This window comes from Fonsecaea nubica, assembly GCF_001646965.1.
Source record: "Fonsecaea nubica strain CBS 269.64 chromosome Unknown Scaff97, whole genome shotgun sequence".
NCBI classification, from domain to species: domain Eukaryota; kingdom Fungi; phylum Ascomycota; class Eurotiomycetes; order Chaetothyriales; family Herpotrichiellaceae; genus Fonsecaea; species Fonsecaea nubica.
The window spans coordinates 77,973-105,458 of NW_019173770.1; the positions used below are offsets into that span (position 1 = coordinate 77,973).

General features: G+C 51.9%; 4 protein-coding genes across 4 annotated transcripts; 2 read left to right on the forward strand and 2 right to left on the reverse strand.

The window, feature by feature from the left end:
• Nucleotides 1-274: 274 nt before the first annotated feature.
• On the forward strand, nucleotides 275-18,798 carry AYO20_09878 (hypothetical protein; the record flags this gene model as incomplete). The annotated part of the gene is made up of 3 exons (XM_022648146.1): nucleotides 275-9,311; nucleotides 9,363-17,218; nucleotides 17,269-18,798. The coding sequence occupies 3 exons, from the start codon at nucleotides 275-277 to the stop codon at nucleotides 18,796-18,798; spliced, it is 18,423 nt and encodes a 6,140-aa protein (XP_022495895.1).
• An 851-nt stretch (nucleotides 18,799-19,649) lies between these two features.
• AYO20_09879 (hypothetical protein) lies at nucleotides 19,650-22,079 on the forward strand (the record flags this gene model as incomplete). The annotated part of the gene is made up of 2 exons (XM_022648147.1): nucleotides 19,650-21,821; nucleotides 21,876-22,079. The coding sequence occupies 2 exons, from the start codon at nucleotides 19,650-19,652 to the stop codon at nucleotides 22,077-22,079; spliced, it is 2,376 nt and encodes a 791-aa protein (XP_022495896.1).
• Nucleotides 22,080-23,161: 1,082 nt separating this feature from the next.
• Nucleotides 23,162-23,941, reverse strand: AYO20_09880 (hypothetical protein; the record flags this gene model as incomplete). Its single annotated transcript, XM_022648148.1, has 1 exon — nucleotides 23,162-23,941. The coding sequence occupies one exon, from the start codon at nucleotides 23,939-23,941 to the stop codon at nucleotides 23,162-23,164; it is 780 nt and encodes a 259-aa protein (XP_022495897.1).
• A 1,274-nt stretch (nucleotides 23,942-25,215) lies between these two features.
• On the reverse strand, nucleotides 25,216-26,477 carry AYO20_09881 (hypothetical protein; the record flags this gene model as incomplete). The annotated part of the gene is made up of 2 exons (XM_022648149.1): nucleotides 25,216-26,352; nucleotides 26,406-26,477. 2 exons carry the CDS (start codon nucleotides 26,475-26,477, stop codon nucleotides 25,216-25,218), a joined length of 1,209 nt encoding a protein of 402 aa, XP_022495898.1.
• Nucleotides 26,478-27,486: the final 1,009 nt, after the last annotated feature.

The window sequence follows — 27,486 nt, forward strand, 5'->3', positions numbered from 1 at the left end:
ACTCAAAACTCGTAGTAGTCGCACTTGCAAAACACGACCGACTATTCGATCATCGCACCTGCCAGCGCAGCAGGCCTTAACTGTCTTTGAATCACTTGCGCAGGACAAACAACTTTTCTAATCCTCCTTATTCCATTGAGCAGCAAACATCAATATCAGCCGCGTCGTAGGAATGATACGAGTAGTGCCGCCGACGCCCATTTATTCTATTTCATTGATCCAAATCTACACGTCGACACCGCCTTGACGCCTCTACGATTCCGTCTGATGTGCCATGAGAAAATCCAGCTCAGGCCGGCAGCGGGCCGGCTCAGAAGCATCTTCGAGGTACGAGCGACCGAGAAATGATGATCAGGATTCCCCAACCGGACATTTCGCCCCAGACGCGACAACCTCGTCGCGCCGAAAATCCAGCCGTCACAGCTACCATGAAGAGCCCGATGCCACTTATGCGACAACGATCACCGACGAACCCTCACAAATATCTGGTCGATACCGAGATGATACGCGAAAAGAATCCGAACGCAACGACACGCGGAGACGGTCAAGCAAGACTGAAAGAAGGACGAAACATGAAAGGAGTCGGGGAAGCAAGGAAGATAACGAATCATGGAAGCCGAAGAATGAAGATAGCCCTCGCGACTCTCGTCAGACGAGGAAGTCTAGTGAAAGAAAGGACAGTGCCCGCGACTACCGGCATAATAGTGCTTCACTACCTCAAAACCAGTTTCCTGGGGAGTTTCCGTCTACGTACTCTCAGCCATACCGACCACCTGGACTAGCGGCAGAGTACTATGGTGACCAGGGCGAGTCAGTAGCCTCCCAACCTGGCGTTCGTCCCAACGCCCCAAACATTGTCACCAGCGCAGAGCAGGCCCATCTCCAGGAGCCCACCGTCGAAGCCAAACCCCCTCCCGAGCCGAGCAGTATGGGCCAAGTCGGTGCTGCTGCTAGCTATTTCGGTAAACCCAACTATGACAGCGACATCGGGTCGCAAACGACACCCTCCAAACCTCACCAGAAACCGAGCTTGGGATCTAACAAGCCTCCCAAGCACAGTTCCTATGGGGCGAGTCCAAGATCTAGCCCAGGACCTCCGGGAACCCACGCACCACCTTTTGGTGTCGCTCCTGGTGCGGTCGGCTCCTTCCCAGTCTCAGGCACTGCTGCGATCGGTGCAGCGGCCGAGTATTATGCCGGTGGAGGTGGAGGCGGAGGCGGAGGTGCAGGACCGTCAGCCAGTGCATATCAAACGCCCAACAGACCTCCAGCAGGGCTACACGTTACATCGACCCCCTATTCCGCGCCTGCCGGCTTCGGGGTCTCACACCAGCATTCAAATGCAGGTCTGTACGGTGGCGCGGCGGCCCTTGCTGGAGCGGCAGCTGGTGCCTACGTCTCTGGCCACTCTCACAATGCGCCCTCACTCGACCAGCATCAACACTCAGCGGATATGGCCGGACTAGCACATGATCACTCTGTATCACATGGTCACCAGATGCATCATGCCCACCGACATAAACACCAGGGACTATTTGGACGATTCATTGACTGGTGGCGAGATCCCGAAGCAGTAGCGCGATTCGAGGAGTACACCGAGACAATTGGTGTTTGTAAATATTGCTTCGATCCCAGGAGTTCACCTGCCGATGCACCTCGCAGACATGACTATCGCCGGCGAAAGCCATCCCCCGGGAGCCGGTATGGGAGTACGACACGGGTAGACAAGATGTATAGGCATAGCTCGGATGAAAATCTTCGGAAATCCTCCTCACTCAAGAAGAAGATGGTGGTCGGTGCCTTGACTGGCTATGGCGTGGCGAAAGTTGGGCAAGCAGTGGTTCAACATAAACATGACTTCGATGACACATACCCGGTGAAGTCAGGGCGACCTGTGAACCAGAGCCGAGTCAGCTTTCAAGCTGAGCAGCCATTCCCGCGGGACAATGATGCAGGATTTCAGGATCCAAAGAGGGTGGGTAGGAGTAGCGTATCTTCAACCCAAAGAAGACATCGCGCCGGTCGATCGAGCTCATCGTCCTCGAGCTCGTCTTCACACGCTGTCTCCCGTGGCGGAGTATTGAGCGCTGGAATGGGCGCTGCTGGGGTTGCCGTTGGTGCTGCAGCTCTGGGCGCAGAGTCCCGGCGTCAAAGGGAAAACAGAAGTCGGTCACCAAGGTCGGGGAGGAGATATTTTTCCAAACGAGTCTCACCAATGCATTCATATGTCGACCTGTCAACGACCAACGACGGGCCAGGTGGTCTGATGGGCTTCTTCACCAGCCCATCGGCTAATTCAAAGAAGGGGAAGAAACCAAAGGGCCTCTTTCATTTCTCAAATGCCTCAAGTTCCTCATCTGACGCCGATCTACGGTTTGGTGAGGGAACCGTGCGTCGGAAACCCTCCAAGAGGCGACTTCCAGAAAGACAAGGCAGACAGCATCGCAACAACCCCGTGCCGCCGATGGAAGACCTCTTCAATAGGGGTGCTGCGCTTGCTGACGAGGCTAACAGAAGAGAGCATAAAGGTAGGCAAAAATATGACGCTAACAAGTATGTAGACCCGGGCAGCAGGGACGCACATGGTCGTCGAATCTCCATGGCTGACCACGAAACTACTGACGGACGCGATGACGAATGGTATGACACAGATGGTGAAGTCGACTCCGAAAGCAGTGTGGATACAGCAATGGCATATGGTGGAGGATTCTCTGCTTCCCAGAGCCGAGAGCATCTCGCTCAAGGTGGCCGAGCATCAGTATCGAGTTACAACTTCAGAAAAGATGACCAAAGGCGACATCGGAACAGTTTGGGACAGGCGAAATTCGGACACGCACCATCTTTTCCTACCTCATCAATCGAAACGGCCACTGTGGCGGGTGCAGCAGGAGCCTTGGGTGGTTGGATGGCTTCTAACGCACTCTCGCAGGAATCAAATCCACCCCCAACCTACAGCGCGCTAGATCCGATGCGTGAGCTAGAACCCCGGCCAGTGTCTGATCCCCCGCCCAAGGCTGCTTCTCCCTATGCTACCAGGGTGTCGTCGACATCTGTGCCTCTACAGCAGCCGCAACCGATTCCCCTTATCGCACCTTTTATAGGCCAGAATATCTCAGAAGACATCCAGCTTGAAGGGCAGACGTCGTGGAAAGGACAGAGAACCCCGAGCCATGTTGCACGAGATTCGAACTCGCCTGAGCTTCCTTCCCAGGGTCCGAGGAGCAGCGTCAATTTCAACCTGACTGACGAGCAGCTCAAAAATGATGAACGCGCCAGTGGTAAGGACAAGGGGAGGGGCCCAAGGTCTGAGAACAATAGACGAAGAAAGCCCACAGATTCTACTTTCCCCGTGGAGTCTACACAAAATAAGCGCAAGCCAATGCGTGACGAAATATCAGCAAGGCCAGGACGATCGTCTGATGCGGGTGGTAGCTCTTTCGATGCTGACAAACGAGTGGCTGAGATCGATCGTGAATTAGAGAGGCTCTACCAGGAGCACCAAAAGGCTGAAGAACGGAAACGGAAGGAGTCGAGTATAAAGAGAGCTGTCGAAAGTTCTGTTATCGGTGCTGCAGCAACTGTGGCCATAGGTGCTATGGCAAGCCAAGACGACAGGAGTCGGTCGAGTGAAGAAGCTATCCCCACCCGAAAGTCCAGCTTGAAGAAGACAAGAGAAAAGGACGTCTCTTCCTCAGCTGAGACGCAGCAAGAAAGAATTGCCAGAATGGCTGCTCAGCGAGTTCGTTCAACGCCATCACCGGTCCAGCATGACGATTATAGTGCCTTCTTCGTTCCCACAGAGATCAAGGAGCATCTCAAAGAACACAACGACAAGGCTGAACACCGAGATGAGTTCGGGGCAACCGTGGTTGAAATTGCTCCCGGAGCACCCAAACCTGGAAGCTCGCATCCGTTCGACCCATTCAACTATCGTCCGTTTGGTCTTAGATCGGATGACGACCCGTTGCTACACCCTTGGCCTGTCCCAATGCTTGGATTGATTGAGCCTACACCGCCTGGAAGCCGTGTCCACAGTATCAGGGGCGATGAAACGCCCATCATCGAGCCCAAATCGAACGAGGCATCCGATGTTATTGGCGAGCCGCTAGAACGGAAGGAGTCCAAAGTGACGTGGGGAGATCCTGACACTTTTGTTTACGAAGTCGTGACTCCAGAATACGAGCGCTCTGATTACGGACCTGATTCGCACTTCCAGGGTCAGAGAACTGCAGATCTTCCATCTCCGGATGAAGTTGTCAAAGAGCCATTTTCGATCACCGAAGATTCACAACCGCGACCAGCCGTGGGTCGGGCCTGGACGCTGGATGAACAAGAGGCAGAGACTCTTGAGAAGGAAGTGTCCGTCATTGATGACAGACCTCACATAAGCCGCACTTGGACGGTCGATGACAGAGAAGCTGAGGAAATTAATCAGGAACAACCACAGCCTCGATCTAAGGAGGGCTCCCAGGAGACGACTCACCATAGCACGGAGCATGAGTCTACTCCTCAACGTGCTATCTCCCCGGTCAATGGTGATCTTGAAGAGCAGCACAAAGACTCATTCCCACCAGAGACGGATGAGATCCGCAGAGAGAAAGCGCTTTATCAAAGCCCTTTTGCGGAAACAGTGAGCGATCCGATCATCACAGGGATCAATTCCCCTTCAGTTCCACCCGATACTAAGCCGATGACTGTTCCCGCCTTAGAAGATGTGGGCGACCGAAGTAGAACAGCCCCGCTTGAGCAAGAAATCACGTCTGACACCGCCAGACCGAGCAAGAGTGACTTGCGTCGTCGAGAGCGTTCCCGCTCTTGTGGAGATGCATTTGAACCTCCCTCGCCACAGGAAGTTTCGTCTGAAGTCAGGGACGACGTCAGTCCTAGACAACCATTACATGCCACCGACAGTGACCGCAATCTCGCGAATAGCGTCTCATCCAAAACCTCCGCGCTAGATATGGTGTTAGGTGCATCTGCTGTTCTCGCTGCGAACCAGTTGATCAAGGATGCTGCTGAACATGACCACACCAGCTCACCCAGTAGAGGCGAAGCTCTGTCATCTCGAATCGAGGGGTCGCCTACGTTTAGTGATGCAAATTCGGGGCGTCAACAGAAAGATTCCAAGGGAGAATATCACTCAGATCCAGAGGAATGGGAACGACCTCGGGAAAAGTCGAAGGGGTCGAAGTCCAGCTCCAAGAGCGACGTGGGCGTGAAGACATCAAGAAAATCTAAGAATAGACGCTCAGATGACAGTGCAGACTTCGAACCACTGCGGAGATCTCGTACCGACGATGATCTGTATGAAAATGAAAAGTCGAAGCGAAGCTCAAGGCACAGCATTGGTGATCTTGTTGAGGATCCAGCAACAAGCCGAAACCGCAAGGATGATGAGAGAACCTCGCGAGGCAAACACCGCAGAACCTCTGACGGAGCACAGAAAGCAGACAACGCGTCTGTCGTGAGCAACGCGCCTGATGGAGGAACGAAGGAGTCTAGTGGCTTTTTCAGCAATATCTTCTCCAGTAACAAGAGCGATGTCAGTACATCTAGCAAGAAGAGCGCAAAATCTTCCAAGTCAGACAGTCGAGCAGATCGAGAACGATCTGAGAAATCCGAATCTCGAAGAAAACGCAGGTCAAGGGACAAACCTGAGTTTGATGATGTCGCATCTGCAGCATCTGAACCAGCTAGAAGGAGTCGACACAGCCCAGATCGTCAAACCCGGAGTGCCGAACAAAACGAGACATCCAATGATCAGACTGTCGACGACGGATTTGTTTCTGCCGAGGAGACCGCAGGAACACCGCCTCAGGACATGACAGAACAAGAGTCTTTTTTAGCAAGTCGCCCCGAAATGCCACAACCAATGGTCACGGATACGCCAATGGATATTGATGGTGTCTCGGGGCAAATGTCTGAGACAGAAACGTCTTCACCGCCCGATCCCATCAGTAGTGTCCACGCACATGGAACAATCAGTCCTACAAAGAACGAGCACGTTGCGGCTCTACCTACGACTTGGATGGAGGATGGCCATTCGGGGATTTTGCCTGACGAACCAGCAACTGGCGTTGGCGAGGAGGAACGGAGTCTCAAGGAATCTTCTTCGGGCCCCTTTCCCGTACCCGCAGCCTCTCGACGCTTGTCTGCTATACGGACAGGCGATATCCCTTCCAGCCCACTGGTGGCTAGCTCCCCAACTGCTGTGCCGTTGCATTTTCGACGGCCTCCCATCTCGCCCACTAACCCACGCTTCTCTATGAGTTCGCCAGTTATGTCCCCAAGCTCGCCACTGACCACCCCGCGAACTCGACAGGGAAGGCCAAAGTCGACGGAATTTCGTTCGAGCAAAGAATTCCGACCGCTGTATCTTGTAGAGAGACAAAATTATGCGAGAGCAGCGCCCCCGGAACTTTCAGAGGAGTACCCATCGTTGCCATCCAGTAAAACCAGCTCCGCCCATCCGTCCATGGAAGATCTTCGCGCAGAAGCTTATCTGCAAAACCAGCCCGACTCCTTCACCCCGTCACGCATCAGCGCGGAAAGCTTTCGTGAACATGGCAGGAGACACAGTTACTCGTATTGGCATGATGGTGAGAAACGGCGAGAATCACCAGACTATCTGGATTCTCGATCAGCCACACCAGTGCCTGGTGAAGCACAAAGGGCTCGCGACCAAGAAAAAAAGCCTAAGCCAAAATATGAGTTTCACTCACCGAGCGAGTTGCTCCAAGATCCAGCCTTTTTCCATGATGAAGCTCTGGTGGACGAGGAAGTTGTGCCTCATAGCCCCCTCCCCAGTGTCGCAAGCACGGACGTCGATCAGGACTACGTGAGTGCACGAAGTAGGAGTCTGTCTCCTGCGAGGACGCGAAGTCAGAGTAGGGGTCGAAGGAGCGCTTCCACCCCAAGATCAACATCAGTATCGTGGCAGGACGGAATCGCTACAGCAGCTGCTGGTGCGCTTCTTGGTTCTGCATTAGCCGTCGCCTCCCATGAAGTGCTCGAGAAGTTGCAAGAGGATAGCCCGGCGGATAAAACTGGATCGGTCAGAAAGTTGGAGTCCATAAACGTTGCACCAGAGTCCGGGTCCAAAGCAGCTCACAATGCAGGAATTGACAATGAGACGGCCTCTCAGCAACAAACCGAGCGCGAGTCAATTCAAGCAATCACTGATATGCATCGGAGTACTGAATCGCAGGTTCCCACGAAAGACATCCTGGATACTAACGCTTGGCGGGACGTTTTCACAGAGATACACAAGCGCAGGCTTGACACTGACATGATAACAAACGCTAGTCCTGAATCCAAGGCCGAGGATCTAGGGGCCCAGAGCTTGCAGAGGCCAGCCGACGATGAACGTGTAACCCTGTCCAACCTAGAAGAAGTGGTTCCGGCAAAGTCAGTCGATGTTTTCCCAACCAGCTTCGGTGAAATGGTCAGGGATGACACAACCAGTCTCGAGAAGGTAGAAAGACCCAAAGAGGAAGCTGGAGAAGGCGACGAAGCGAGTGTGCCTCTGCCATCCGGAGCAGCAGAACCCTTGGATTCTGTCCGAGGTCTCGAGCAACAAGCAGAACCCGTTTTAGACCCACACGAGGTTCTAGAGCCGCAACCTGAAGTCTACGAAGCAGAGGCAATCCAAGTTGATAGTGAATCAGACAAGCTACAGGCAGCGAGGGACAAGGATGATGAAGATGTCCAGATGGCCTTCAACGAAGCGTCGCCCTCAGAAGCACACATGAACGCAGACCAAGCTGATGTGGAAGATTCCGAAATAGGGGAGCCAAAAGACGTGATTGTTTCGGATATCCGGGATGTCGAGGCACTTACTTCTGGCACCACAGAGTCATTTGAAGACGCACTGGACGCACAGCCGACGGAATCTACTCCAGCACTAGATTCTGACCCATCAGCGCATCCAGAAGTCGAACATCACGTCGATATCAATGAACATCTAGCGGTCGACCAGACGGAGCTCGAGCAACCTCTTGCAGAAGGTGTTTCATCAAATATCTCACAATCAAGCCGTGATCCTCTTGAGGAGGCATTCAAGGAAGCCGTACAAGCTCGAGGCTTGGTTGAGGGCGCATCCGTCGAAGCAGCCTACCAAGCGTTCCAGCCAGAGATTCCTGATGTTGGAGGGACCCAACTGTCCACTATCCGAGAGGAAGGCGAGACCCCATCCGTCTCTACCCAGCAAGCCTCAGGGATACTTGGGACAGAAGCGGATGTCGGGCGTTCGAAGAAAGAGAAAAGAAACAAGAAGAAAGCAAAGAAGGCGTTAGCATTGGGCAACCTGGTGGACTCAGATTCAGCGCCAGTCGACGCTGATCAAACCTCGCAACCTCCATTGGAAAAATCCCAAGATGTCAAAACATCAGAGCCAACGTTGTCTGGGGAGGTCAATAAAGAGCTCGCATCAGCAGGAGAAGGGCCAAATCCCTTTGGCGATGATTTTGAAATCAAAATCAATGAGTCTGACATACCACCTGGCGATGTCAAAGTAGGTTCCGATGTTCCCGTGACTGCCGATACTGATAGTCAGACGATAACCTTGTCGTCGACTCCCGAAGATGACAGCGGCGGTGCATATTCGAAGAAAATGAAGAAGGGCAAAAAGGGGGAAAAGAAACCACTTCAGTCTTACGACTGTGACGAGACTGAAACAGGGGTTGATCAAACCGAAACTAGAGAGGCTGAGCAGGTTACTGACCCAGTCCTTCAACAGTCCACTCCCATGAGTCCCTTAGATGAACCCGCGCAGCCGACATTAGAGGGACCTGGCTCACTGGAGAGATCCGCTGATTCTGCAGACACAGTCCAACAGGACTCAGGTTATGCCCAAGAGACGACTTCAAGGTCGGGCAAGAAGAAAAAGTCTAGGAAAAAAATGAATGCGCCGTCGACGATCGAACAAACGGGCGGACAGACACCTGGAGAAGATCCATCTACTATTACTATCCTACCCTATGAACAACAACCAAGAACGGACCAAACAGCCTATGTGTCAAGTCAAACTGAAGAGCCCAATTCTACGGAACAAGGTGTGCAAGAACCAGAGGCGATCGAGGAATCTCGGGCACCTTCGGAGTTATTGACAGCGGAAACGATCGAAGTGACCTCCAGAAAAGTTACGATTGACTCTTCAAAGCCCAGTTCTGGTTCAGAGGTCGCCGGGGACCAAGTACCGCAAACTCCTGGGGCAGCGGACACATTACTCAGTACCTTTCAGGAGGATGGGAATTCAGACGAACACCAGACGCTAGATGTCAGCACTCCGGCTGACCTGGTCGGAGCTGAAAGTCCGCTCACATCCCCAAAGCTTTCTGGAGATAAAGGCTATACATCTGTAGAGGAGCCAGAAGCTGCGGGAGCTAATCTGAAGCCAACTAATGCGACTGCGCTGGTCCATGCTGTGACCCCTCCGGATGAAACACAAGAAGAGGTGAAAGTGGCAGCCACATCCGGCGAGCCTCTACCAGAACTCCCCTCAGCAGAAGACGAACAAGTTGCAAAACACCTGGGCCGAGAGCTTGGAGCCATCCCTACTATAGGCGAGGGCGAGCAAGTCCATGACGAGCCAGGGATTCCTGCGCCAAACCCACCATCGGTCGTCAAAGAAGAGGTGGTGAAAGAACCGCAGGCCGCTTCAATCCATGAAGAAGGCCTGGCGAGTGCAAAGTCACCACTCGACGAAACCTCCGTCAAAGAGTCGATGGCACACCAGGACGAAGATATGTGGGCTTTCACATCTAAAAAGTCGAGAAAAGATAGGAAAAAGAAGCGAGCTTCTGCTTCTGATGGTCTTCAAAATTCAGGATCTGGTCAGGAGGCGTCTTTGTCAGATGAAATCGTGACACAGCCAATGGTCTCTGAAGCTGGTGGGGACAACAAGGACACAGAGTCGCCAACAGAACCGGCATCAGCTGGAGCTCCACCTCCAAATGACCTAGCTCTTGCCGAAGATGAGCCTCGCCAGGATGACGGTACATTCCCCGTGACGAAAAAATCCAAGAAGGATAAGAAGAAGAAACGCACCAGCTTATTGAAAAGCACCGAATCTTACTCATCGGCGCAAGATGGAGAAACTGCAGACAGTGTCGCCAACTTTGGTATCCCACATGAAGATTCAACCACAGAAGCACCGACAACACAAGTTGCTGAGATTCAACTCGAGTCCCAGCCAGCTTTCGGTGGGGAAGAGCCTCAAGATATTGGTGACGGCTCCGGTTCTAAGAAGAAACCCAAGAAGTCTAAGGGCAAAAAAAAGCGGCAGTCCTTGTTTGATGGTGATGTAACTGGGTCGGCCGACGATGTTAGGACTGAGAGCGGTGACCAACTACCTCCAACCTCACCTACTCCAGCTGCAGAACAAACTGCAGAACAAGTTGAAGGCTCGGATAAAGTTCCAGATTTGGACGAAAAGATCGAGGATGCCCACGGTCTACAACCTAGAGAAGGTCAAGCCAGCCTCGATTCTGAAGAGCAGAACACGAGCGCTGTCGAACAACAAATTGCCACGGTCCTGTCTACAGAGCCTGCGGAAAATAATGATGCTCCTCCTCAACCAGCAGGTAACGGCACCCAAAGCGGTACTGACCCCCAACCAACGCTGGATGTCGCGGATGAAATGCCTCGCACCCTAGCATCTAGCTTCGAAAGGCTCCCCGACGTGGCGATGCAGTCTGCTCAGAACGAGGCTGAGACCAAGGCCGACGATTTCTCTGTATCCGGTGCTGTTGCTGATGAGACGTCAACACCTGAACCTGTTGGGACAAGTGGTTCTCCTGGATCTCAGGCACTCGAGAATCCTCCCCCAGAGGCAGCAAGCCTGTCATTTCCTGTCAATCCAACGACCGAGACTACAACTGATCTGACTGACAAACTGGCTGCTGAGTGTACCGGTGAGTTTGCTCCTGAATCTACTACCGAGCCTCTTGCAGAAAAGATCTTTGAGAATCCTCCCGAGTCCCCGATCGAGCCTAAGATTGTGTCTCCCACAGGCCCGATACCTGTATCTATCGATGAGCCCGCTGTCGAGCCTACCCAAGAGCCGCTTCCTGGACTTTCTCTCGAGCCTACTTCTGACCCTATCAATCAACCTACTCTTCAGCCAATCAGTGAACCTGCTACTGAACCGAGTGCCGAGATCGGTCTCCAAACATATATTGGAGCTTCTACTGAAACTACGAGGGAGCCATTCAGTGAAACTGATATTGAAGCTCCTGCTGAAGTTTCTCTTGATTCTTCCGTTGGACCAGTGAACGACGTTGGGGCTAGAGGTCCTACTGAGACTGCTATCGAGTCCACCCCTGGCCAGCAACTATTATCTGAGGATGTGGTAGAGGAAGACTTAGGTCTTTTATCGAAGCGATCAAAGAAAGAAAAGAAGAAGAAGAACAAACGGCAATCAACCCTCGTCGCAGAAACAAACCAGCCTAGTCCTCTGTCCGATCAAACCCAAGCCGTGTCAGATGAACCAGAGCCAATGTTCGATGAGTCCACCGAGCCCAGTATCACCAAGTCTACTTTGCCCGAAGGAGAGACGCAAGGCGCGGCGGCTACGACAGAAGATATCAGTGAGCAGAGTATGGCACCAACGTATGTATCGGCAAAGAAAGACAAGAAAAAGAAGAAGCGAGAATCAGCCCAAGTTGCTGATACGCCACAAGTAGAAACAGTAGCAGATCTCAGCAACGGTATGAGTATCGAATCGGAATCTCTGGCCGAACCCCCTCCAAATGACACGGCAGCAAGTGAATCAAGACTTGCTATTGAACCAATGACTGGAGATGCTATCGATGCTACTCGACCAGAGGGTGACGCAGTGACTATGGAAGAAGACTCTGAAGAAGTTCAACAACAGAAATCTGAGACTAGTTGGCAAGATAACCTGTCATCGAAATCTACAAAGTCGAAGAAGGACAAGAAAAAGAAGAAGCGACAATCCAACATCGAACCCGCAACGCCTGAACCGAAATTTGAAGCCTCGAGTGAAGATGCTTCTCAGTCAAAAGCGGACAACATCGCTAAGGCCTCAGCCATCGGGGAAACTGAAACGTCGGAAACGGTCGAAACCCCCAAAGAAGAGGACGTCCCTTCTGCTCTCGGAGATCAAGATGAAGAATGGTCGCTTCCTTCAGACAAGAAGAAAAAGAACCGAAAAAAGGGCCAGAAACTGATATCTGATGAGGTGAGTCTGCCCCAGGCTGGCGAACAGGTCAGCGTGCAGAATGATCCGGATGTCGAAAGCAATATCGAGAATGTGGAGGAGGAAGGGAATGTAAATCTTCCAGAAAAGCAGCCAATATCTGAACCTATAGCTCAGCAAGATTTAGCTCCAGCAGGAGCAGACCAGATGGTTTCAACTCCCTCGATGCCAGGAACAACGCCCTCCATTTCTCTGAAAGGTCTTGGTAATCAACCACAGGCAGCTGGATATGTGGAAGAGCCGAGAAAGGTACAAACGGTCTCCGAAGAGGATAGAACTGATGTCGAAAAGCCACTGCAAGAGGAGCCTGCTGGAGCGGAACCTGTCCGAGGCGAGGCTGAACTCGTGGATGGACGTGAGGAGCGGGTGCCCGAGACAGCGGGGTCAATTGCTGGAACTCCAGAAGGAGTGGCTATGAGTAACGCCGCTGAAACAACCTTAACAGATCAAGTTTTCGAACAAGAAGACTCTTCCTGCAAAAAGGCAAAGAAAGGGAAGAAGAAGGCCCGTCAATCCGCTGCTGAGAAGGCTGAAGAACAAGAAGCGGTTGAGACACCTGTGGAAGAAGCTGATTCTTCCACTACCCCTCAAGCTGAACAGCCTGTTACTGAAAAGGAAATGTCAACTCCGAAGAAATCGAAATCGAAGAACGGCAGGAGGAACCAGCGGCAACTTTCGTGGGATGACAGTAACGCCGAGCCTACGGGAGTCACGACAGAAATTGGATCGACAAACGTGGAGGCCTCGGACGAAGCAACACCACCAGCAATGCCCGACCAGGGGTTTGAGCCAGAGGAATGGAACGTCACCAAGAAAAAGGGCAAAAAGAAGAAGCGGCAGCTGACCTTTGCGGACTTTGAGGCACTGCCGACATCAGTGGAGGCATCAGCTAGTCCAAACCCCGTCATCGAAGGTAAACAGCCAGAAGAGAAACCTTTGTCCTCGACATTGAAAGACGATGCTGAAGACCCGCCCCACGCAGATGATTTGAACGAGGAACAGCGCTCTGATGATGCCGTTCTCGATACCGGTTCCAGATCAGTTAGCGGTGCAGGACGACAATATGAGACGTCAACGGACGCCACAATCTTCCGAAGGCATGCGGTAGTGGATGGTCAAGATTCCGGAGAAACTGCAGCACAGGATTTTTCCGCGGTGGCATTTGGAGAAATCGAAGCAGATGAAAACAAAAAGATTGAGCCAAGCCATCCCATTGCCGATGCGTCCACCACAACGCCCTTAGAAAACAAGAGAGCGAACATCAGCACCGAAAGTGTTGCAGAAGCCCCAGCATCGGTCCAAACCGACTCGGCGCATGTTGAAGGATTGTCGACTTCAGATGCTCCAATGTTGACAGAAGGGATGCAGGCGCAAAATTCTGAAGGAAATCTGCCGGAAACACCGATATTAATACAAGCCGGACCACCGCAACCCGATGAGATCGCCATCCCAGATGAAACGAAGGCACTCCCAGCAGATGATCTGCAATCCCGAGAAGCTCCTCCGCTCGAGCGCGCGGAGAGTGAGGCGCAAGAAGCACCAAGTGCAGCACAGGAGGAGGTGGTGGTGGAGAACATAACAGAAGAAGTGGTCCCGTCGCGGTCGAAGAAGAACAAGAAACAGCGTCGATCTACATACGAGGAGCCTGTGTCCGAGCCTCGGGAAACGGGAAATGTAGGACCTGAGGTCGAAGCAAAGGAATCCAAACTGGAGCTTCCAGTGGTCGATTCTCCAGAACAAGATCCAGCTGCTGAAAAATCAAATGACACTGTCGCAGACGAAGACATTTTCGCTTCAACCAAACAGGTAAAGAAAGACAAGAAAAAGAAACGGAAGACACTCTCACTTGAGGGCGACGTGAATGAACCACAGCCGACAATCCAGAACAATCTGGAAAAAGTCGAAGAAACAACCGCAAACAATTTCCAGCCCGACACAGAAGCCATGGTAACTTCAATCGGCACAAGTTCTCTGGAACCTGACCCCGAACGTGACATTGCCGAAAAAGCTACGGAGAGAGCAGCTTCACAGCCTCTACCTGTAGTTGAGCCTACAAAGGACACACTCTCTGGGTCGGCATTTCCAATCCCAGGCGCCATACAGACTTCCCGACCGACTGCGGATGAGATGACAGCGGCCGATGCACCTTTGCTACACCCCGAATCGGGATCCGAAATGGTGGAAGATACAAAATTGGAGAACACCACTGCAGGCATTCCTCACACGGAGGAGCTTGACTCTGTCACACCAGACTTGGCGTCTGCGAAGTCGTCTCGGAAAGAGAAGAGGAAGAGCAAAAAGAAAACAGTGCTCGAAGAAGAGCCGAAGACCGATGATATTGAAGACCTAAAAGCGGAAAATGGAGCCGATACACCGCGAGACGATATGCCTGCGGAGCCCAGCAAGTCATCAACACTCACAGAGGTTCAGCCCGAGTCTGAATGGGGATTCTCCAGAAAAAAGTCCAAGAAGAAGGGTAGGGGCAGTAAAGCCTTGACTGCTGCTGATGAATTCGGAACATCAGGCACAGTAACACCGGGTTCCAATGACGATTTCATATCGGCCGTGCAAACACCAATGCAACGGACCGCGTCGCCAGAGATCATGGACGCTGTCATGGCAGAACGTAACGAGGTCCCTACCCTGGAGACTGACAGTGCTGAATTCTTCGCCCCGGCATCGAGCAAGAAGAAGTCCAAAAGGGACAAGAAGAGGAAGTCAGTCCTTGCTTGGACAGGAAATGAGGATCAGACAGCTGAAGCTGCCTCTGGGACATCGACACCGGCACCACTTACAGAGCCGAAAATCTCTCGGGCTGATGAAATTGCTGGCAGGGAGGCACTTCCTACTGACCTGGAGAAAGGTCACGCTGAAAGCAAGCTCGAAACTCCGGTCCCCCTCACGGCGTCACCCGAGATGAAGACTGAAGATAACATGGATTCAATTGCCACCGCTAATCAAGGACCATTACCTTCTCAGGACTACACCAACAACGCGTCGGACACCCACGAATCGGCCGTTCTATTTGGTGAAGCAGGGGACACACCTGGCCAGCGTGCTCTAGGCAAATCAATTGATCCGATATCTACCTCGGAGCAAGCTGCATCGCCAACAACCAAACTTGAGCCTGTGGATGATACATTGCCCCGTGAGATGGAGGTTGATCCCGCGCCACCCGCCAGCAACATCGGCGATGGTGTGCTGAGTGAACCAGCGAACACGGCCAGTATGATATTGGATTCCGCGAAGGGCATGTTTGGTGCCGACCCAGCGTACGATCAAAGAATGCTGTCGCAGGACGAGTCTGGCAATTTTCACGTGCAAGACGCACATGTAGAGCTCGTCACGGCTAATACCGGTGTCCCAGATGTAACTGATCACGAGCAAGGTGTGTTAGAGACTGCCACTATCACGTCAGAGGATCGATTCACTACTTCTAAAAAGGGTCAGGAGGATGCTGTGGCAGATGCTGTAATCACGGCCTCGAAAGACGGAAAAGACGCAACCGGACTCGAGGACCCCGATTTTGGCATCAGTAAAGATACTTCGAAGCGCAAGAAGAGCAAAAAGGACAAGAAGGCAAAGAAGAAAAGCGGGATATCCGAAGGGCTCGAGGATATTGTCCTGCCAAAGATGGAACTCGATCAAACTGAAACTCGAGAGGCTGAAATCCCTGAAGTCATCCACAATGAGGCCAGGGAAATTTCAGATGTTCCAGCACATGCCCAAGAGAATACCGAAGATTTGTCCGATGTAAGTGCGACCACACGTGAAAGACGAAAGAGAAGAAAATCACCTCCGGCTTGGTCAGGAGAAGAGCCTGAAGACCTACCGAGGGATCGTGCGCTTACTCCACCACCTGAACACGACGATATCATGGATACTGCCCTGGGGGTTGCCGCAGGACTTGGATTTGGTGCTGGAGAAAGCGAGTCTAGCAGAGAAACTCCACGAAAGGCGCCCTCGCCTACTCGGCAACCGTCCGCAGGCTGGTCTTTTGCTAAGCTTGATCCTGTTACAAAGCTTGCCCATGCCGAATCGAACAGAGACAGCGGTGTCCAATTCGAGTCGCCGAATCCATCATCAGGTCACTTTCCATCCGCAAGAGACAGTGGCTATGTCCCAAGCCCTACGATCCAAGATGGTGAATTCGGTACCCCCAGGGAAATCCACACAGATATAAACCTTCGTCCGCCTCGGCCTCAATCACCCACAAGCTCGACAGAGGATGTATCCAAGAATGTGACGAGCAGGCACCAGGTCGATCAGTCGATCAGCCTAGAGACGCCCAGAAGAAAGCCTTCGCCGGTGGAATCCACTTCAAAGGACAGATCCTCGGTTCTGTTCAATTCCTCTCCCGCCATGCCATCCCCGATAAACACGGATGTTCGGAACAGAAGTCCTCAAGCTATGGCAAGTCCTCTCCAGAGAAGCCCCAGCATTCATGGCCATCATCTCAGCCGGGAGGAGCTAAGGCAACAAAAGGCCAAGGTTCCTGCACACAACGAAGACAGTGACCAACTTGGTTGGAATCAGATTAGCCGGTCGGGTGTAGCACCGGGGAATCGGTCGAGCTTTGACTCGCCAACACAGGCCAACATCATGCGCCCGTTTTCGCCGGGCAAGACGACGCTCAACGCCATCAATGAAGAATCACACGAGGCGAGCTCACAGATACACCCGTTCGTCAATCCGCCCACAAATCTGACGCCTCGACAGCCTGCAGAGACCGACAGCCTTGCAACAGCTGGCTTGGTGGCAGCCGCTGGAGCAGCTGCGCTTGCAGCCTCCGTAGCAATTTCACGTGACTCGCCCAGTCCCAGCGCTAAATCTCTTGGCAGAAGCAAGTCTCGGACCTCATCGTTGCGCAACCTGCGCAGCACCTCAATCTCCCCCTACGACCCAGCCAATTTCGCGTCGGGGTCATCACAAGCACCGGTCAATGCCCAGAGCGCGGGCAAGGCTGCTGCTCGTGATAGGGAGATGGCAGATGTCTATGTAAGTTTGACACGACCTGATGTTGATTGTTATCCCTAACAGGCTAGCAGGATGGGTATGGTTCACTACCCGGGAGTCCCCGTTCTCCGACACGACCTCCGAGTATCCGACAACGACAGAGCATGCAGCAAATAAGAGATCTTGAGGCGAAGCTGGACCAGCTCGCAAGTGAGAATCGCTCCTTGGCCGAAGCAAAGATCGCCACAGAACAGCAACTCGAACAAGCTCATTTCGAACGCAATCGAGGTGAAAACGCCGAAGTAGCGTTCAACGCGCAAATCCAAGAGCGGGATGCGGAAATCACGCGTCTCAAACAAGAGGTGGCATCGCTGATCGCGACACATGAGTCACTGAAAAGAGAACACGAACAGAGCTTGTCCGGTCTCCGGCAAAACTACGATGAGGCGCAATCGCAGTGGCAAGACTCTTTGAAAGAACTGGAAACGCTGCGCTCACGGCACAATGAGCTGTCAACTGGGATAGAGTCCATCGTCAGGCACGAAATCGATACAGCTCTTGGCGAGAAAAATGCTGAAATAGAACGACTTCGGGGAGAGCTTGAAGCTGCCAGGAGAAAGATCAGAGACTTGCAGTCTCAGATACTGTCAAGGGGGGCAGACGATGTGGTTGTTTTCCACGACGAGGATTACTTTGATCAAGCGTGCCAGAAGTTGTGTCAACAAGTACAAGGGTGGGTACTTCGGTTTTCCAAGTTCAGCGACTTGAAGCTTTGTCGCACAACAAATGAGGTCCGAGACGAAAAGATTGTGGACAGATTCGACAATGCGATACTCGATGGTTCAGACGTGGATGACTACCTGGCGGACCGGGTCAAGCGACGAGATGTTTTCATGTCGGTGGTGATGACCATGATCTGGGAGTATGTCTTTACCAGATATCTGTTTGGTATGGACCGTGATCAACGGCAGAAACTGAAGCAGCTGGAGAAGAATCTGGGAGAAGTGGGACCGCCGAGCGCAGTTCACCAATGGAGAGCCCTTACGCTCACGTTGCTCTCCAAACGAGAGAGTTTCAAGGCGCAACGGGAGAGCGACACTGAGGCAGTGGCCATTGAGATTTTCTCGACATTGTCACGCTTTCTCCCTCCGCCCCAGCATCTAGAGAATCAGATTGTGGGATCGTTGCGCAACGTGATGCGCACGGCGGTGGAACTCTCAATCGAGATGCGTACCCAACGAGCCGAATATATCATGCTACCACCATTACAGCCCGAGTACGATACCAATGGCGACCTGGCTCGGAAAGTGTATTTCAATGCAAGCTTGATGAATGAAAGAAGTGGCGAGACGACAAGCAACGAGGAGTTGGAACGTGAACATGCGGTGGTCCGCATGGTACTCTTCCCGCTTGTCGTCAAGAAAGGGGACGACAATGGAGTAGGAGACGAGGAGATTGTCGTGTGCCCTGCGCAGGTTCTGATCGCAAGACCAGACAAGGGAAAGCGAGTGAAGAGCTCGACGAGATACGTCAGTGGTGGCAGTGATGCGAAGAGTTTGCGTGCTGTGAGCACGCACAGCCTTGCCATGAGCGGGATGGAAGGGCACGAGAATATGTTCTGATGGTTAAGAGCAAGTTGATGGGGCATATCGGGAATTTATTTGCATTTTGCATGGCGATGGTGTTGGTGGTTGTCGTTGGAGAGGAGGGAGGTTCCTTGTTGCAAAAGCAGCCTCATTTTCTACTGGCATGGAATGGGTGGGAAGCTTACAATTCCTCGGCAGCTATGGACGACGATACGATTCCCTTTATATGCCTATCTAGATAGTGTACCTAATGTATATGGCGATTGTTGACAATGAGGTCGTTGGAGCTTTGAGGAAAGTGTCGCGTGCGGAGCCTTACAAGAACTGCGCCATTTGAACAATCGCTTGTCACTAGCTGTTACCCACGTCATAGCCAAAGTGTATATCAGTCAAGCATTGACCTCTTAGCATGATCCTATCTATCAATATCATGACGACTGGGTGTTATTAGATCGCAGGTGTGTTCTCTCTGCCGGTTATCTTTCTTCGCATGCGTTTTAGCTGTATCTGCTCATGTTCTGTCTTGGTTCCGCTGGCATTCTTATTTCATCTACAAAGTCACGCCCTCGCCTCATCCTTGCCAGGTCGTCTCCAGTAATTACCTCGTGCGTTGTTGAATGCATCCTCTCCCACCTCCGAACCGAGGCCAGTCCTCCCAACCTACCCAATTACGCGACGAGACCAAGTCGAGTATGAGCGCCGCTAGGACTGGTCAACCGTCTGTTTCCCATGCCCCAGGCGATGCCCGACTCTCCACCGTCTCCACTGCGCATGCAGATGGCAAAAAGAAAAGAAAACATCGAGGGGGCAAAAAGAGGAGGAACAGGCGTCAATCCTTTGCAGCTCCCTCGGATACCTCTGCAATGCAAAGCGGGAGAGATGTACCCATGGACGACCCGTTGATCGAAGAGGCGCAAGAGCCTCCAGGCGCTCATCCGCCCTTCTACCAGGCCAACCGAGGAAACATCAGCGATTATAGCCTCGACAGTGAAGCGCTCCTGGACCACCGCGATCAACCTACGTTACGTCCTCGGCGGGACAGCCGCTTGACTCCCCTTTTCGCTACATCATATCGGAGCTCAGTTATGCCCAAAATCGACACGAGTTCCCAAAAGAGACAGAGGACTCAACCCGATGCCTCGAGTTCAAATGGGTCAGATAATGAGGACGTCGACGACCGTACACCCTTGGTTTCTGGTGGGGCAAAGCCCAAGACTCCCGTCGAGGCTGGCTATGGACTTTTTAGGGTCAAGTCTCATACATCTACACTATCGTCGTCTTCGAAGCAGCCGCAAAGGAAGAAGACCCTCGGAACTCCTGGACACTCATTCCCGAAGTCTGATCCAGGCTACGATGTCAACAATCCGCCGTCTGTCCCACCCAGTCCTACCCTTGAACCTCACTATGGGGATGTGATGGTCGACGACGGCAATTTCCTCACACGTTCCCCAGATAGTCGAAGGAATCTCAATGCTGCCAACAAAGATGCGTTGATCATGATCGACGATGATGGAGACAATGATCCGAATTCCGCACCACCGAGCCCCAGGCTTCGACCTGGTGGAGTTCAACGACATCGATCCTTGACCATGCCAGCTGAGGTAGACGTGTGCTTTCCCGCGGATGAGGTATCAGAGGCGGGTGATGAGTACTATAATAGGGTGCAGCCACCGGAACACTATATCAGTGGCCAGCGGCGAAAACGCCGCGAACGAGAGTGGCCAAATCTGTGGGTTCTGGATGAGTGGAGTCGAGTAGAGAAAGAGGCCAGGGAGGCAGGAGAGCGGCGGGCAAAGAAGGTCAGTGAGCCTGTGTTCGTCGAAGGCAGACTCCGGCCTCAGAAGAATGCCTGGCACCACGTCGAAGAAGACAAGCAATACCGATACACTTATTTCAACGAAGAATTTGAAAGTACGATCCACGCCGAGACGATCTCGGAGTTGGTACAACCTGGTGGGACTTTTCGCGAGTTGTTCATCCCAGATCCGCCCGAATTGATCGAATCAAGTTCTGAGGACGAAGAGGAGTTGCTTGGGATCAGTCAGGTCACAGAAACACCCAGTGCAATGCAAAGCCCCAAAAGCACAACAGTCGTGGAGACACAATCCGGAATGCCTAGCCTCGCAGAAACGAACCTCCAGTTGAAACCTGTGACCAGTGGAAAGAGTTCGGACAAGAGCAAGAACTCGGGCACAGCAACACCGCAGAAGAAACCTGCTTCGACTCGACCTTCCAAGCCCAAGAAGTATGGACCGCGGCCGACTTTCTGGCTCGACGTCTTGTGCCCAACAGATCAGGAAATGCGTGTTCTGGCGAAAACGTTTGGAATTCATGCTCTTACGTCCGAGGACATCATGATGCAAGAAGCTCGGGAGAAGGTGGAGCTGTTTCGCAATTACTATTTTATCAACTATCGAACCTTTGAGCAGGATACCAACAGTGAGGACTACTTAGAACCTATCAACATGTTTGTCTGCGTTTTTCGATATGGGATCGTCACTTTCCACTTCTCCCAGATCCCACACCCGGCAAATGTGCGAAGACGCATTCGCCAACTTTCAGATTATCTTATCCTCAGCGCAGATTGGATCTCGTACGCCATAATTGACGACATCACCGATGTCTTTGGACCGCTCATCACTCACATCGAAGAAGAAGTTGACACTATTGACGACTTGATTCTCCGAGCATTCCAGAATACCGATCTCCTTGCTGGTGAGCACGGTGCGAAGAAGCTGGACGAAAAGAAGTCAGAAACTGGTGAGGCAGAAATCAGTGGGATCGACATGCTCCTGCGTATAGGCGAGTGCCGCAAAAAGGTTATGTCCTTGTACCGACTGCTGGGTAACAAGGCGGATGTTATCAAAGGTTTCGCAAAGCGGTGTAACGAGCAGTGGGAAGTCGCGCCTAAATCGGAAATCGGATTGTATCTGGGCGATATTCAAGACCACATCTTGACCATGACTGGAAACCTGTCGCACTACGAGATGGTGCTGTCCAGGGCACACGGAAATTACCTGGCCCAGGTCAGCATTCACATGAACGAGAGACAAGAGAGGGTATGTCGCATCCCAATGCCATTCCAATTGACATTATACTGATTCATCTGCTAGACTGCCGACGTATTGGGCAAGCTGACTGTGCTCGGAACCATTGTCCTCCCGATGAACATCGTCACGGGCATGTTTGGTGGCAATTTCAAAGTCCCTGGTCAAGATGTGGATAACCTGAATTGGTTTTGGGGCACCACGGCCGGCCTGGTCATATTTGGGATGATATGCTTTTGGTGGTGCAAGAAGGTGTACAAGGTTGTGTGATGAGGAGTATCGGCTGTGGGAGATCATTCGGGGACATGCAGAAGTCGGCGTGAGGGAATTTGCTGCGGTTAGGTTCAGGAAACAGGCCGGTTAAGGAGGTGGCATTGGATATGGAAGAGAAGAACCAGGCAGTGCAGTGCCAAAAGGCCCCGTTGGTCGTGCCCTTGTAACAGGTCTTGAAGCGATTACTGGAAACGGTGTCAAGCGGGATATTACAAAAAGTATAATCATAGTATATGTACCGAGTATGTATATTCTGTCACTACACACACACATATATATATTACAAACACAAGTAGACATTGATAGACACGACGGCAATATTTAATATCCTTTCATCAAATCAGGAGAGATCTAAGTAGGGAATTAAAGAGGTTGCTTGGTGCCATGTAAATCTAGATTAGCATGTGTGTATACACATCTTGTACGTGCCTCACATGCCTAAGTAAGGAGTAACCACGCAGATAATTCGCTTTAGAATTACTATACCATACCATACTATATTATGCTATACCATCCTCTGCCCCACAGAACAGTAGTACTAGCAGAGAAGAGTCGAGTCTTATACCCGAATTTCAAATTTAAAGTGTGTGAATCCCGGTTCACGAAATATCACAGTAGCTCAAGAAAAATGGCAACACTGCAGAATGCTCTTTAAAGTTTAGAGCAAACTTTCCCTCTCAGAATTAGATTGAGTGTCTGATAGATTTTACAGACAATGGTTGTCTGGCGTAGACGAATTGACGAAATATTATGTCTGGACCATATGCGTCCCGTGTCAGAGAAGAACAGGACAAAACAGAACACAGTCCGCGCCGCGGCCCTGTCAAAAGGGGTCATCCATACCTCCAGATTGCAAACAAATCATCATGTATCAAAGTAGTGGGTATCCTGTGAACTTGCCCGATGCCAGCCCTTCTGTGCTCGCTCGCTGTGTGATAATAATAATAATAAAAATTGCAGAAGCGCCCTCTCCAAACGATCATGAGTCCAACCCCAGCCTCTAAGGGGAAGCAACGTAGCAAGCACCATATTACACCCAACCAAACCCAGGTAAAAAAGCCTTGCCCATAATTGTCGACTTAGAAGACGAGGATCTTCGGTCCATCGCCATGTCCGGCTGTCCAAGAGATGGTATCCTCATCCCCGACGGGGACAATCTCTCCGCCGTAAATCTGTCCCGTAATCAGCGAGCAAGGGAATTTGCCGTCGACATTAGCGCCGGGTCCCGAACCTGCTTCCCAGGATGCACGCCCGTAGGCTTTGACGTCGATTGTGCCGAGAGCTTGGTTTCGCAGGTTGCCCGAGGGCCAGCTTTCGCTATCGGCTGTGGCGGGGGCGAGGGACGTGAACAGCTGAGCTTTCCCGGTTCCAGTGACATAACTTGTTGGGTCACTGCCCAGGTCGAAGACTAATTGACATTGATTGCCGCTGTACATCGTATCAAGTTCAAAGGTGACCAGCGTGGTCATGTCATTCCCATTATTGCCATGGGAGCGGGAGACCAGGCCGCGGCTGGTGTGGAAAGCGACGGCACCAGTTGAAACGGTGTATTGAGAAGTGAAGTCGGGAAGGATAGTGGCAATGGGTTGATCTTGGTTACCATTGCCCGGGGCATTGTATGGTGAGCTAGAGCCAGAACCGGTGGCCGCAGGGTGGGGCGGGGTGCTATATGAAGTGCCATTGGGGTAGCCATAGGAAGATCCGTTGCTGGAGGTGCCGGTACTCATTGGACGTGCTGTCGTGGTTGAGGTGCCATTATTGTAAGTGTAGCTGCCAGGCTGACTGCGACCAGTCAGAGGAGCGGCGGTGCTGAGGGCAGCAATGCTGAGAATCCCGGCGACGATTGAGTGAGCGTACATCTTGATCTGTTTACTTCTTGGCTTTGGATGAATTGAGTATTGGCTTGGAGTCGAGACGACGATAGATCGTGCGTGTTGTAGCTGTCTTGGAATGCCTGCTTTGACTGGAACTATGGATTAGAATGAGCGTGTGTAGGATCCTCGAAATCCGAGGTACGCCGATCAACTAGAACACGATTGAATGAGTGTAATTAAAAAAAAAAAAAATGAAAGTCAGAGAGAGAGAGAGAGAGTGAGTGACTGAAAGAAAATGAAAGTAAGGAAAGTCTTGGTTGGGTAATTGTTTTGTATACAGTTGGATGGAGAAGAGGAAGAAGCAGGCCTGGAGCAGGAGGTGCAAGCCCGTCTTATACCGCGAGAAGGGCAGATGACACTCATGGCAACACTGGACAATAGGAAAGTCTTTAGAGCAGATGCTTTCCCGTAATCGTGTAGCTGAAAGAGCAAGAAGACCACAGGTAGTATTTTGGTCGAGTTGATCGCCTTGGCTTGCAGCTGTACAGCAACGAGGCTGAGCGCTGAGTGGTCGAAGCAGCGCAGCTAGTGAGGCTGGAATACGAGACGAGTTGGAGCTCGAATCAAGGTGCTGACACTCCTGGAATAGGGCCAGCTCAGATGCACCAATTCACCCGCAGTCGTTCTTGTGGCTTGCTAAGAGCAGTGCTGTGCCTCGTTGGTAGTGACCCGAGAGCTGCAAGCTTTGGTGCGGAATCTGGATGGTCACCCGTACAAGTACCGCTGAGCAGTTGTCGACATGTGTCAGGCCCTCTTCCAGAAAGCCAAATCCTGTCAAGAGTCGATACAACTAAAACTGTCCAGCGCTGTGCAGGAGGATTGGATGTTTCGGGTGTGGAGACAAAAACTGAGATGATGGTCACCGGTGAACTCTTGATTGTTCTTGACGTTCTCCTTCACATGGTGGAAAGTGTCCGCCCTATAGACCTTGTGGGCTGACCGGGAAAGCACGTTGATTTCCTCGCAAAAGTTTGGATTTGACTTTGGAAGACGGCAATCGGTGACCAGAGTCTCTGCCCACCGCCCTTTTCTCCCCGCATGGGACATCGGCTTTGGGAACATCGTGGAGCATTTTCCGCGCAAGTGTTGTCAATTCCGTGCTGGGCAACAAGTAGGTGTCGCATGTGCCCCTTGGCCGGGTTGCAGCCACTTCAAAATCCATACCAATGACGGTCAAACCGCTGCTGGTCGTTTTGGAGATATTGTCGACCTAACCAATTCGTGAGTGGCCTCTGAAGCTTGGTCTCTCGCCATTGCTATCACAATGCGACATCCTCCATTTCGGTCCCTTTTCCATCGACTTTGGGCCCTTGCTGAGAATTATTGGACTCCTCCTCATCCTCGTCCTCACCCTCTTCTTGATCTGACTCGACCTCCGGGGCCTTCCCTTTCCCCTTGGGTTCGACCGCTGTAGGCTGCTCGATCTCATCTTCAGCCTCCTCCTCTCCGTCCTCTTCGCTTTCCTCTTCGCCACCATCGGCGGGTGTTGGCGGAAGATCTTTCTGAGGGGGTGGAGTTGGCATAACCTCAGGACCTGGTTCACCGCTCACAGTGCTCTCTCGATCGGGACTTTTTGGCTGCTGTTCTTTCGGCCTTTGAGGCACGTTCGCCTGGTGAGGAGCTTGCGCAGGCGGTGCAGTTGTGGTGGAAGGTCGACCGGCTGGTGCCGAAAGACTTGGATTCGATCCGATCTGTCTTTGTTTAGGATCTGCATCCAGATAATATCCACGAACACCGATGATTTTCCCCTCTCTTTCGCATCCTTCAACCCATTCAGGCCTGACCACAGGGATATTCATCTCATTTGCCCTTTCCCAATCGCGTCCCCGTCCTTCCGTGCAGACGAAATGGGTGGTGTCGATCTTGACGGTGTCGTTGATCCTTGCGCCAATGCGCGAGATCGCCAGTTCGAGACTTTCTCTTAGTTGCGGTGGCAGTATGCCAGGAGTGACAGTGATACCCGTAAGATTGCTCATTGCGTGAGTCTTGACAGTGAGGGTATTGCTTGTATATATGCCGCCACTGGTCTTGAGTACCAGGTAGAAGGAATATTCGGTGTCGATCGCCAGCCCGCTCATTTTGGTGCTGAGGGTGTCTAGCGGGCGTGGTATGTTCCCTGCCTTGCTTCCATTGCGGTAGAGCGCAAGTGACCGTAGGGTCGTTGTAGCTAACTGGATGGGATCCCATTCGAGGACCAGTGAGGTTTGCGTGGCATTGCGAAGACGCAGGACAGGCGTCGCGGGAACACGAAGACCATAAGTGTTTAGTATTTGCCTTTGGAGAGCAGCGAAAGCAGCTTGCGACTTCTGCTCCGCTTCGTGGTTCTGTTTCACTTCGATGTCGACGATCGAGCCCGAGGTGATGGTAGAGGGCAGCAGGATAGAAGGAAACTCGATCTGAGGCAGAAGTCAGCCTCTGGACAATGTGAAATCGAGAGCACGTAACTTACCAACCGCTTGTCCTGGGTGAGCAGGACCGCGACACCCGCGTCGACCTTACCAACGGTCAAGGAGACCAACATGATTTCGACGCTGAGAACTGACTGTGAACAACGCCTGAGAGAAAGACGAAGCGAACGACTAAAAGGCACGAATCACTAATTCAAGCTGAGCGCTGTTGCACAAGGGACAGGCACATGCAATGCTGATCGTTTACATTCAATGGGGTTAAATTAATTTTCTAGGATGTATGGAGGCACATACGTGTCGTCGACTAGCAGTTGGCCGCTGCAATTCCGCACACAACTTGCAGCACGTGAAGCAAGACAGGGGCAGTTTCAAGGTCAGCCTCACTTCTAAGAAAAGCAGCTTAGCATATCCCACGCTCTCATGTCGTCTGTGCCGTAGTCTCCGCATTTCCTTTACGAGGGCGCGACACCAAAAGTACTATTTACGCTAATTTAAATGATAAATGCTACTTACTGTGATAGAAGATTTTCTAAGCTTATAGGCACTCATACCTATCTCCTAGCTACAAGTTAGAGCTAATAGGCGGTAGCTTAGTCTATATTTTCAGTCTTGATAGGCGCTGTAGGTATCGAGGGTTGAGCTCCGATATCTCCGGGGGCCGCTGTAAGGGGCAACGAAAATAAAGTCTATTGTCTTTTGATCAGCTTGTTATTCTATTACTAGCGTTGACAATACTTTTGGTGCGCGCCTCGGTACACATCACAACGAGAATTCGAAGTCGCTGGACTCGATTTACTTGTGCATGCATGACCCTAGATATCACTTAAATTCGGGCATGGCTTGGGTGCCCTTCTATGATAAACCCGCAAGCAAATACTCTAATCCCTATCTACGTACCGGCAAATCCCCTCTTTGCACTCTTCTAAGAGCACAAATCCACCACCAATCCATCATGAGCCAACTATTATTCACTATAAAGGAGCATCGCTTACGCTCACCACCTCAACATAGAATATCAGACAGCGTCAAAGGAACACAGAACGGAGCGACAAGATGGAGAAGATGTAATGCAAAGGAATGCTTGCAAAGGGTCACTTGGTTCGAGGCCGGAAGCGGTCGAGG